Below are 13,597 nucleotides of genomic sequence, written 5' to 3' on the forward strand. Positions count from 1 at the left end.
TCCTCCTCCCCCTCTCCATGAGTCTGAGGACATTTCTCCCATCACCTGCTCCTCTGTCCAGCAGCCCAATGCGAGCATTTCCTCCTTCTGCTATCTGGGGTAATGAAGGGGGCTCACCGGCAGCTTGAAGGTGCAGTTTGGGTACTCAACCTCTAAAAGGTTCGCTAATACTGATCTATACCTAGAATCTGCCAAACTATTTTCCATTAGTCCCAGCAATTTTTACTAAATACTGATTTCTTATCTCCAAAAACCTGGATCTATACTTTTGTCAAATACAAGGTATTATAATCTTTTACTACCATTTGTTCATGCCCTTTCCACTGTTCTACCCTCCTATTTCCTAGCCAATAACATAGTTTTGATATTTACTACTTTATAACACAATTTAAAATCTGATAGTCCTAGAATTCTTTTACATTTTAATTAATTCTTTTGATAGACTTGATTATTTTGTTCTTCCAAATGAATTTTGATATTTTTTCTAGTTCAAAAAAATAATTTTTCAGTAATCTGACTGGGATAGCATTAAATAAGAAGATTACTTTAGGTAGGATTAACATTTTAATTATATTGGCTTTGTCCTCCATGATCAATGAATACCTCTTCAATTATTCAGACCTGGCCTTATTTGTATAAAAAATGTTCAAATTATGTTCATGTAGTTCCTGGGTTTGTTTTGGCAAGTATGCTCCCCTGTTCCTTGTTCTATCAATTGTTATTTTAAATGGAATATCCCCATCTCTTCTTACAGTACTTTGTTAGTAATATGTAAACATGCTAATGATTATATGGATTTGTTTTATAACCTGCTACTTTGCTAAATTTATTTGTCTTTTTCTTCTCTTATTGATATTATTAACATTTCTAATACTATGTTAAATAATATTGGTGATAGTGGACATGCTTGTTTCACTCCTAATCTAATAAACTTCTAGCTTATTCTCACAGTAAATATAATACTTGCTGACAGTTTTAGATAGATGCAATTATAATACCTTTTAAGTTAAATTCTACAAATCAAGATGTGTTGGTTAAGCTGCTATTCTTCTTTAACTACCTAAAATATTACCTTCAAGTAGAGGTCAGAAAAAAATAGGGTATTGTGTTGGGAAAATAAATCAGTCTTTAAAAGCATTCTTGTATACTACTCTTTCAACATTGTCTATCATTTTTAGTTTTATTATTCTACTAGGATTTTATGAAAGTCTTTGTCCAACTCATCTATACTTATTATGACTTACAGATTTTGATCATATCCCACTCTCAGCATTTTAAATTCCAATCTGAAGTGATTTTTAATATTCATTTTTCATCAAAGGATTATAAATAACACAAAACTTCAAAAGTCATTATCAAGTCTCATGCACCTTTAAAATTAAACCTCATTTGACAAATAAATTATTATAACAGGTATAAGAACTAGAAAGATGACTTAATCTAAACCTCTCATATTACAGATAAGGTAACAAAGCTCATAGAGGTTAAGTAACTTGCTGAAAGCCATGCAATCATTTCTTATATAATCTCCATTTGTTAAATTTAGGCTCAAAAAATTTTCTTTGGAAACACCTACTCAGTCTGCCATAAAGTCAATATTAAAAACTATTTTGCTTAAAAAGTTTTTAAACATAATTTATGACCTTTATATAGCTTGTTTTCTCTGTGTCAATGAGCTGAATTCAAACTTGCTCTCTTATAGTATTAAGTACTATGAAGGTTGGAAAAGAAAGTAAATTTAATAATTATACTAGAATATTAAAATCAGAAAGAAAATAGCTCATTAAGCATTAGAATTAAACAAGAAAATAGGCTAATAAATGGGGGAAAGTGTACAGGAAACATCTATTAAGGCTACTAAGACATGCAGTTTTTAAAAATAAAAAGGAAGACCAAGGGAATAAAAAAGCTTCAGTCAGAACAGATTAGACTTACTGGATTGTCTGTAGAATCATCAGCCAACTGTAAACCAAAATAATCTCTCTCAGTTAAATCAAGATGTTTGAAGACTATATCCAAGAGAACTTGTCCCTGATCGTGTTTCTAGAAGAAAAATGAGAGAAAAAAATCATGCCCTAACATATATTTTGAAATTCTAATCTGGCCATTTTGCACTATCCCATTAGGGATTGGGGGTTATTTTCATGCGAATTCTATCTACAAAAATGAGAAAGAAAAATGAATATGCCAAAGTAATATGACATTATTAAACTTCCCAACATGAAAATACATTTTTAGTAATCAATTTTGGATAAACCACATGTAAAGAGATGTTAGCTTTTGGACAAACAAAATCAAAACAGTTAGAATCTGATAAAAGAGTAGGGAGGGAGAAAGATCTTTGCATCAAAAATTTCTGACAAAAGTATGATATTAAAGAAATCAAGGGAATTGACAAAAAAAGTTATTCTTCAATATGTGTGTTTTAAGGGCATGCCCATTTTCAGAAACACAAACTCTTACCTATTATATGAAAAAATGCTCTAGGTCACAGATAATGAAATATGTAAATTAAACAACTCGGGCTTCAATTCTAACTGATCAAATTAGCACAGATAATAAATGATGAAAATAGTCAAGCATTATAGGAGCTATGAGAAGACAAAAACACTAATATGCTGCTGGTAGAGCTATACATTCTGATAATTATAATGATGAAAGAAATGTTTATACTGTTCATATTCTATAATCCATAGATCCTACTCTCAAGGAGTTCAAAGACATAAATAAAGGCCTCATGTAAACCAAAATATCAATAGCAGCACTTTGTAAAAAAATAGTAGTAAAAAATCAGAAACAGAAGAACAACTGGTTGGAAAATAGCTCTTGACAAAGTGGGGTATATTGGTATAATGAAATATTATTGCAATATAAAAATAATAGACTTTAAGTACTCTATTTGGCATTTGAAGTCCTATGTGAGTAGTCCCTTTCTTACTTTCTAACTTACTCATTTTCAAACACTCTACAATCCAGTGACACTACCCTATTTGTTATTCTCAACACTAATATTCCATCTTCCAACTCTGCTTTTTTTAATTGGCCTGTCCTCTAAGCCTGGAACTTGCACTTTCTTTACTTCAACCTCCTGGCTTCCATAGCTTCTTTCAGAATTCAGTTCAAATTCTGTTTTCTGCAAGAGGTCATCCCCTGTGGCCACCTCACCCCCAACAAAGCTCCTACTACTAGCATATTCTCTCTGAGATTATCTTGCAGTTAAACTGAATATATATGTACAATATTTTTATATATTGCCTCTTTAGAAAAGGAGTTCCTTGAGGACAGGGACTGTGCTTCTGTCCTTTTTTTGTATCTTTATAACTGGCACAATGACTGATACTCAATAAGAGCTTAATAAATGATTGTCCTTGTTATCATAATTAGTATTTCCCAAAATCAAGTGTATCAGTAAAATATCCTAATTATCTACCTGTCATCTCTCTCTCCTCATGTGACCAATCATCTATTTTTCTCTTGGTCTCATAAAATTCCTCGATGATGTCCTCCTTTACTTCTTTGGAGATTCACATTGGTTAATATGTTACAGGTTGCGTCCACCCACCATATGCCTTTCTATAACCCTGTAAGTAATATTGATCTTCAGTTCTTTGAAAGCGATAGTGTCAAATGTCATATCAACAAAGAAACTGGCAAAATTTTGTTATTAAAAAGATAGGCCTTCGGTCCTACAGGAGCCTTGCAATCTAGTATGTGAGCCTCTTCCTCTTTAGCTCTGGGCTCAGCTCATTGTCCACCTGACGCATTTGATACAGATATATATAGCACTGTATAAGCTCTTATAGGCTCTCCTTTCAAATATATGTTGAAGCTTACACAACAAATATTCCTTATCCATTTCTCCTTTTCTGTGAATAAGAACAAGCCAGATTCCTCTGAGTGATTACAGGTCTTTTACAGGAGATTCTGCCATACTTTAGGGGTTGATGTAATCTGATCGATATAATTAACAAGCATCTGGGGGACCTTACCATACACAGAGGATTCCTCTTCAATTGGTATCTTGGATAGTATCCATCTCCCAGTTTTATGCTTTGCCCTATTTTTATTATCAGGTGGTCACTGAAGGTTATTTCTGTTGTTCCATTTGTTCCATGCTAAGCACTTTACAAATATTATTTCATTTGATCCTATTAACATGGACTTCTGAAATGTATGCTAGACTCCCTCCATGGTCTTGAGTAAGAACCCTTATTCTAATGGAAAATCTTCAACTTGCTCTAAGTCATGAAATAATTTCAAAAACTGCCTCTCACATTAAATAATTATTAAGAAAAAAAATCATGAACCTCTGAAAGGTAAACAATCCAGTCTGCTCTCCTTCTTCTTTTCAACTCTGGACCCAACTAACTATTCATCTGTCCCAGGGCCTTGAGTAAGAACCTTTAGTCTAATAGACAATCTGTTGAACTTGGAATCATGAAGTAATTTCAAATTCTGCTTCTCAAACTAATTGTCATCAAAGTCAAGTTCCATCTTCACTATCTTCTATAAAATGGGTATAATAATATTTATACTTACACCATTGGAAGGAAGGCCTATATTTAGTTTGGGGAGAATGAGCATTAGGGAGTCAATATTTTACTTATGTCTTCTTTTTTTTTAAAAATTAATTTTTTTCAATTAACAAGTATTTATTTTCTTTTCCTCCCAACTCTCCCACTCTTGGGGGGCGGGGGTGGGGGTAAAAAGAAAAGACTAAAATCCTTGGAACATATACTCATGGTCAAGCAAAACAAATTACCAAATTCCTCACATCCAAAAATTATTATGTCTCATTCTTCTTCAGACAATTCCTTTTCTGTCAGGAGATGGGTAGTACTATATTAATCCACAGTGACTATGGTTGGCCAATAAATTGAACAGTTATTAAGTCTTTCAAAATTGTTTGATTTTACAATTTTGCTGGGGTTTTTTGTATAAATTGTTCTTCTGGTCCTGTTAACATCACCCTTCACTTATCTTTCCAGCATTTTTATACTTTGTATTCCCCTCTATATACTATGTAATATTCTAATTATAGTAACCTACACACTGCTCTTGGAATATTTCATGTCATTTCTGGACTCTGCATTTTTACTGTCTCCTCTTCCCAAAAAGGTCTTTCTCAACACTCTACTCCTGGCTTCCCTGGTATCCTTAAGACTTGTCTTAAATCCCATCATCCCCAAGAGACCTTTTTTGTTCCTCCTACTGCTAGTGCCTTTGCTCTGAGATTATCTCCCATTTACAATGTACAAATCTTATTTGTATATGAATGGTCTTTTTTTTAAGGAAAAAAAAAAACCTTACCTTCCATCTTGGAATCAATACTGTGTTTTGGATCCAAGGCAGAAGCGTGGTAAGGGCTAGGCAATGGGGGTTAAGTGACTTGCCCAGGGAAGTCTCTCAGACCAGATTTGAACCTAGGACCTCCGGTCTCTAGGCCTGACTCTCAATCCACTGAGCAACCCGGCTGCCCCCCTGAATGTTCTTTTTACACTCAACATGTCTGAAATTCATTATACTTTCCCCCAAATCATTCCCCTTTCCCAAATTCCCTATTGTTGAATATGGCAATACTATTCTCCAGTCATCTAGACATGAAACCTAGGTGTCATCCTCACTTTCCATAACAAATTGGTTACCAAGATCCGCTGATTTTACCTTTGTGATCTTTCTTAAATACAACCTCTTCTCTCCTCTGACACTGTTAACACTGGTGGTACAGGCCTTCATCACCTTCTGCATAGTCTCCTTGCCTAAAGCCTCCTGACTTCAGTCCATCTTCCATCCAACTATAAAAGTGACAATCCTAAAATACAGGTCTGAGTCTATTTAATAAACTGCATTAGCTCCCTATTCTCTCTAAGACAAAATATAATATCCCCTGTTTTGCTTCTGAAGCTCTTCATAGCCTGGTCCTTTTCTTGCTTTTCAATCTGCTTATACCTTACTACTTCCATGTACTTTATGACCTAGTAACACTGATCTCTTTGCTGTTTCTTTTATGACACTGCATTTTCACAATCCCCCATGAATGAAATTTTCATCCTCCCACATTTGACTTCTAGCTTCTCTGAATTTCTTCAATTTCCAGCAAAATTCCTAACTTTTGCAATAAACCTTTTCAGATCTCCATTAATACTAGTATCTTCCCTCAAAGATAAATCTCCATTTTATCCTGTATATTATCTTGCATGGTTGTTCACTTGTCTCAATTAGATTATGAATGCCATGGGGCGGATCTAATATTGCCTTTCATTTTATCCCTAGATAAGCAAAATACCTAGTACAGAATAGGCTTTAAATAAACTTATTGATTTGACTTATTGACTTATCTCTTATAAAAATGTGAGGATTTTGAGGGTAGAGACATAGCATCATACCTGGTTCACAGTACTCATTTAATACATGTTAATTCATAGATTCATTCACTCTTTATTAGTATAAGGATTCCCATCTGAAATGTTTCTTTTGTCATTTTTTTATAACACAGTGGGAGCAGCAAGGTAGCACAATAGATAAGAGTGCTGATCCTGAAATCAGGAAGTCTTCCTGAGTTCAAACTTTGCATCAGACATTAGCTGTGTGACCCTAAGCAAGTCACTTAACCCTGTCTGCCTCAGTTCCTCATCTGTAAAAATGACAGCATTCCTGACTCTTTGCCAAGAAAATCCCAAATGGGGTCAAACTAAGAGTCAGACATAACTGAAATGATTGAACAAAAACAATACAATAGTATTTCACTATATTCACATATCACATGTAACATTTAAATAGGCTTTTCAGGTCTTGGAAGTACTTCACATATATTAACTCAATTAATCTCACCAACAACCTTGAAATTTCTGGGGAAGGTACGTAATTGTCTAAGGAGACCATGTTTCAAACCACAATCAGACTAAAGCAACTAAACTTAGAAATCAGGAAGTGATATTATAGGGGCACTTTTCCTTTTACAAAAGGTACAAAATAGGATTCTTTTATTTGCTCAGGAGGCCATCAGTTCTAACAATGATAAGAAACTATGTTTAAAGACCATCAAAAACAATTTTAAACAACTATCTTTGTTTATAAATATTAGAATTACTAAAATAGGCTAACAGTTGCTTCAGCTTAAAAGGTATAATGACTTTTTCAACTTAAATGTGCACATACAGTATAATCAAGAAGAACAAGGAGTTCCTTCTAACATTTCTTTTGTCAACAATCTGCTCATTTATTTATATTCACTTGAAGTCATTACCAATTTAAGATAAAGTAATAATATCTTTATCAATCTACCTAATTGTTTCTTCAGTGAATGAATGAAGTGGGTATACAATGCTTCAATTAAAGCAAGAAAATCATTAAGTTTTATAGCTGAAAGGGACCTCAGATATCTTGTTCAGATCTCTAGCCTATAAAATTGGATTTACTGTACAATATCCAAAATTACCATTAGAAAGCTTTCTATTTTAATCTAACAACTATTAAATGCCAATTATGTGCAAGTTACTTTGTCAGAATATAAAGGCCAACAAAAAATAGAAAAGTTGCTTTTAAGAAGCCTATAGACTACTAGTCTCCAGTGTGAACTAAAAATGGACACAAAAAAATCAACATAAGGCAATATGAAAAGGAAAAGAGGACTGAAATAAGAAAGGGAACAAGTAGAACTCTTAAAGGAAGACTTCATAGAGTTGGCACCTTAAAAGAAGAAAAGAACTGAGAAACTGAGACAGAGAAGGAATGCATTGCCATCATGGGAAATGTCTGATGGTGGGTGACAGGATGTAAAAAAAAAACAGCTAGATAGTTTGGATGGGGTATAAATTGCATTCAGAGGAGCAATAATAAATAAGGCTAAAAAGATTAAGAACAGAATGTAGATGGCTTTATATGCAAGGCTGAAGAATCATAACTTGGAAATAGCTGGCAAAATAAAATATCTTAACAAAAAAAAGAAAAAAGACAACAAGAAATTATTGAAAGATAATGAACAAGAATATGACAAGGTGAAAGAGACCTCCACTTCAGGAAAATTATTTTGGCAGCTATATTAAAGAAGTACTGGAATAGAAACATAGGGGCTAGAAATGAAATGAGGAGGGTACAGCAATAGTCTAGATGACAAATGATGACTTGAACTAGACTAATGACTATTAGAGAGAAAAAGTGGTCTACAGCAAAAAAAAAAAAGTTAAAGAGGTAAAAATGGCAAGACAACACTTATTCATACCTTTCTCTATGACTGGATATGAGGTTGGGGTAGAACTGAGGATAACTCCAAGGCTTTAAATCTAGGCAACTGGTAGGATGGTAGTGCTCTCAAAATAAATGGGACAGTTCAAAGGAGAAGGATTTAGGAGCAAAGATGAACTCCATTTTTAATATGTTGAATTTTAGGAACTTGTCAGATATCCAGGTAGAAGAATTTAGCAAGCAGTTGGAAATTAAAGAATGGACAGATAAGAAAGATTAAAACTAGATGTATAGATATGTGCCATCTGGATAGAGATGAGAACTGAATCACAGGAAAGGGGAAGACGGTCCAGGACTGAGACTTGGGGAAGCCTCCAGGGATGTTCTCGTTTATATGAAAAACCTCTTACTTGTGAATCTAAATAGCTCTCCTGGGTTTAAGTACCATTTTTTGAAGGTGGTACTTTATTATGTTGATGCAGTTTTCCAGATCAGTATGTATACAGCCCTGTTCCTCTGGCATCATGGGGTCACCACAACTTGTGCTTGAATTTGAATTTAAGTGAAGCAGAAATGCTTTCAGTCTTCAGTCTCACACTCTCTCTTTTAGAATCATCTAAGCACCATTGTGCTTAGATGGAATTTTTCTTGGCTACTCAAGTCATTCTCCCACAGCATCTAGGATTTGGGGACCTGCCTAGTCCTGGGTATTGAGACAAAGATTAAGCTTACACCTTTGTCAAGAGAAACTGGACTACCTAAAGTACTATTGAATAGGAATTCTCTCTTACTACAGGGCTCTGAGACTACCAAGCTCACATTTGCTAAGGGTTTTGCTTAGTTAAGGTTTTTGCCTCGCTGTCCAGGCTCAGGGAATGTGGGGTATGGGGTCATTCTGATATTAGATCCCTTGCCATATGTTTTGGGAACTGCTAGAGTTGTCAGCTGTAGGACTTTTGTTTATTAATATCAATAAGCCCACTAAGTACCCACAGAGGTGACTCTATTGAGCTAGTTATCTCAAGTAGTTTTAAGGATACTTGGCAAATATAATTTACATTTGTGGAAAAATAATGAATCAATAAATTTGAATTCTAAATATTATATGCTCTGATATCTCACTATTGCTAATTCCTAATTCATGCTATTAATAGGAAAGGCTAAAAAAATAATTAAGCTTAATATTTATAATACTGGGAATGGAGAGAGAAGAAAGAAGAAAGGAGTTCCTTTCCTTAATCAAATATTTTTCTGAGTTAGACAACAAGGCTCAGTAGAAAGAACACTGGCTCTAGTACTAGTGTGATCCTGACAAATCACTTAACCTCCCTCTCTCAGATTTCTGATTTGTCAAATAAGGGGTTCTGCCATCTCTTCCAGTTCTCATATAACTATTTATCCTTATAATTTCTTCAAAGGATTTTTCTAAGGTAAAAGCCAATATTCACACATGTAGAAAGATACATATATCAGCGGGAATTTTACAATATTTTAATTTCTCATTTCCTTAAATAATATAGAATTAAATACATCTCGTTTTTAAAGGACTCTATTTTTTATATATAGACTCAAATTGGGTAAATTAACAGAAGTAAATCATACATTAATAAATCAAATGATAATAGGTGACTAAAAAATCTGAAATGATGAATACTGTATAATTTCACAATATCTAATTATAAAGCTAATCAAAAGTAATTAGCATTACAATTACATATATAATTAGTATCAAATAGTACATTATTTAAATTTTTTTAACATGAAACAAAAGACTTTCTAGAACATCTAGAACTCAAAAAAGACAATAATGGTCTTATATTGTATTTTATCTTATATAATATTATGTTATGTCTTATATCCAACTCTAGTATCAATCAAGTCAACTAACAAGCATTACAAAATAAATAGAAAGTAGTTATGGGAGAGAACACTAGCAGCTGGAAGATTAGGAAAGGCTTCATGTAGAAGGGAGTACATATACAGAAACTATAACTAAGTAAATGAAAAGAGTAGCCATTTTAAGTCATATCTGGGTTGATCATTTAAGTTCTAACTTAAAATAAATGCAGACAAATCCTGGTGAAGAAAAAGGTAATATCCTAAACTATCTAGAATATAAAATGAGTTTATCTAGTAAGAAAACTTAATAATAAATATCAAAATATTTTAAATATTTTATATTTTTTTTATTCATATGATTGTAACTAGGCTTATTTTTTGGTGAAAAACATCAAACAAAAAACTATGCTTCTGAGTGATGTTAATAATTGTAGCTACATTCAGGATATGAAATTCCAAAGAAAAGGGAAAACTACATGTATACAACTGGTTACTTTAGCAAAACAAGATGTTTCCAGATTTAGAAAAAGTCAATTTGGGTGGATTAAACAACTTTATAAAGTTCCTGAAATTATCTTTTTAAAAGACATCTCTATATGGGAGCCAAGATGGCAGAGTAGAAGGGTTATTCAAATTGAACTCTCTCAACATCTCCCTCCAAACAACTTCAAAATAACATGCCAAAAAATTCTGGAGCAGCATAACCAACAAAAAGTTGAGGTGAGACATTTCCAGCCTGAGAATTTAGGAAGACAGAAGAAATCTGTGACCCTGATGTAAGGGATAGCTGGGAGCACTGTGCAACAGCAATGACATTAGAAGTATTGGAAGTATCAACAGTGACAGCTCTTGGAGTTCTGGAAGCTGTTATCAACAAAAGAAATGGTATTGGGGGCGGGGGGAGAGTTAGACAATTGATCACATAGAGATTCCAAGGGACCCCTATGCTGACACTGGGTACAGGATGAGGAGATGTCTGACAACTCCACTATTCATTATCCAGTTGCAGTTCCAAGAGCAATACCTGATTTTGCTGATTTCTCTCTTCTGATGGAAGAGTTATTATTAACAAGAAGAGAGAGGGAGCAATTTGTAGAAGAAACTCATACTAATCCTACTTTAACACCATGGCAGGTTGATTTTGAGAACTTGATTTGAATTCAGTCCATACTTATAGAGCTTTAAAACAAGCAAGACAGTCTATAACAAAAGTAATGAAGGCAAACGCAAAGAGACCTGATCAGTGGTCGAAATTTGAGCATATAAAGCAGAATATTTGGGAGTCATCTGCAGCATTCCTGCAAAAACTTATGGAAGCTGCTGAATTGAAATTAAGGCTCTATGTATTATCTGAAGAGAAAATTGCACACATAAGGAGGTTGTCTGTCAAGAATACCTGTACTGTAGTAAGGAATATTTTAGAAACAGCTGTCCTTACTGGGAGACAATGAGTCTAGAAGAGTTAAAAAGAAAAGCCTATTATGTATTTTCATCTGATAAAGATAAGAGTACAGATGATAAAGATTCTATTATTGAAGATCTGAAAAAACAATTACAAGATGCAAATAGAAAAGTAAAAGATAGTGAGATCAAGGAAATTAAAGCAGTAGCAGCATTGAGATCAGTACAACCTAAAAATCAATATATTCCCAGGTGTGATATGGAAATCACTTTAAAAGACTGATATATATTAATTTAAGGTCGCCAAGGAATTCAGCTATGTAATTCCTAAATGAAAACTCAAGTCAGCAGTCAATCTTTTATGGAGTAAAACAGGAGGAAGAAAAGTATTAGAGGGAAAGAGAGAGAGGGGGAAAAAGGGGGAGAAGGGAATAGGGCTTAAATACCCACTCTGCTTAGGCTGGGCCAAAGGCCCAAGGCCTTGGATAACCGGGGCAAAGAAAAGAGATCAGTCCCTATCACTCACGTGAACAAAATGGAGAAATAGTCTGAGGGCCTCCACTCCAAGCACCAGGCTCCAACAACCTCCTCTCTCCACACAGGAAGTCCCCAGAACTCCTCAGCTGTCCTCTACCTCACTTCCTGTCTCTAACCTGTGCCAATGGTGGCTCTAGCTTAACCCAGGACCGCCCAGAGGTCTGTCCCCTTTGCACATGTCTATTGAAGGTCATATTCTCAAATAATTAAATCTTGAGCTTTGCTGCAGCCTTTTCTAAATCCCGTTACCTTGAGTAGGGTGGAGATTGAAGTTTCCAAGACCTGATTCTGTAATTCCAAGTATCTCTATTGTTATTGATCAGGAAATAGCCAAATCCCATCCTCTAAAGAATGGTTTGAACAGGGTTGAGTAGTTTTGAAATTCACACAGGGAAAGGAGGTCTGAGGCTCTTTGATGTATTTTGTGTAATTATCTGGGTCATTTTGTAAGGGACTGTCACTAAAGGGGACAATTCTCTAGACAACTGAATAGAGAAAATGGCTTTAATAATGGATATAATAATGGATGGAGAGAAAATACTAATGGGTGGAACAATCATTTTAATAATGGGAATAGATATCAAGGACAGGTTAATGGAAATGTGTATCACAATGCTTGCTGCCAATGGGTTCAAGCACCTGATCTGAATACTATGCAGGATTAGATAAAGTCTGGATCTAGACCAAAGTATAGCCAAGTAGTCCAGAAGGGAGATCAGAACAAAGGCACATGTTCATTATAAAGGTGTGCCCAGAGTTCTCAAGCGTTGGGTAAATCAATTCAGAATGGATTTAAAGTTAATGGTACTGGAGGTAATGAGAATAATGTTAATGGATCAGCAAATAATGAATTAAAACAAAAGGAAATATAATTGATGTTAATGAATGTTGGGAAAAGAAAATTATGATGTAATAATACTTGAAAATTCTAAGGATTGTGTAATAATGAAAAATAATTGAAAATGTAAAATGGAAGAAGAAAATGTGATTGTAAATGTGAACAATGGAACTGACGTAGAAGTTAAGGGGACCAATGAGAGTAGTGTTAAATCTGATGAAGGTGATAAAAAGGCAAAATCCTGGCAAAATCATGCAATTCAAGCAGATGTGTGTTTGGATGGATAGGAGATGACTGAGCTTTGCACTGATGTCACTGTGTTAGCTCCAGTGTTGGAAACATTCCAACCACCAAATACCATGGAACCATATGTGTCTGTGACTATTGGAGACCAGATCTTTGATATTCTAGTTGATACTGGTGCAAGCAAGTCAGTGTTACAAATTCCTCCTGACAATGGTAGAGTTATTGGTACAATGGAAGTAGTGGCAGCTAAAGGAAGACCACAAAGAGTAGCCAAATTGCAACCAAAGATGGTTTCTTTGGGTCCATTAAGTGTAGAGCATGATTTTCATTGAATGCCAGATTGCCCAATAAGAATCTATTAGGAAGGAATTTGTTGTATAATCTGAGGGCAATGATCCACTGTACTCCTAACTAGAGAAATTTCATTACAGCTTCCAGAAGAATCGTTGAAAGCCTTTCCATTGCTTTTCTTAGATTCAGTGAGTATTGGGCATGAATCAGGTTCAGTTTTTCCAATACCTAATGACATTCCTAAGGATCTCTGGTCAAAGT

General features: G+C 34.4%; 1 protein-coding gene and 1 long non-coding RNA gene across 5 annotated transcripts in view; one reads left to right on the plus strand and one right to left on the minus strand.

Moving 5' to 3' along the window:
• PTPN4 (protein tyrosine phosphatase non-receptor type 4) overlaps positions 1-13,597 on the minus strand; it is a 259,634-nt gene that overhangs the window by 166,116 nt on the left and 79,921 nt on the right. For all 4 annotated transcript variants that reach the window (XM_016433589.2, XM_056793752.1, XM_056793751.1 and 1 more), the window contains one exon: positions 1,936-2,043. In XM_016433589.2, coding sequence (XP_016289075.1) covers positions 1,936-2,043 — 108 coding nt within the window. The remainder of the gene's footprint in view (positions 1-1,935; positions 2,044-13,597) is intronic.
• LOC103099397 (uncharacterized) overlaps positions 1-13,597 on the plus strand; it is a 189,450-nt gene that overhangs the window by 104,438 nt on the left and 71,415 nt on the right. The window lies entirely within an intron of this gene.

Source organism: Monodelphis domestica, chromosome 4 (genome assembly GCF_027887165.1).
Source record: "Monodelphis domestica isolate mMonDom1 chromosome 4, mMonDom1.pri, whole genome shotgun sequence".
In the NCBI taxonomy this organism is placed as follows: domain Eukaryota; kingdom Metazoa; phylum Chordata; class Mammalia; order Didelphimorphia; family Didelphidae; genus Monodelphis; species Monodelphis domestica.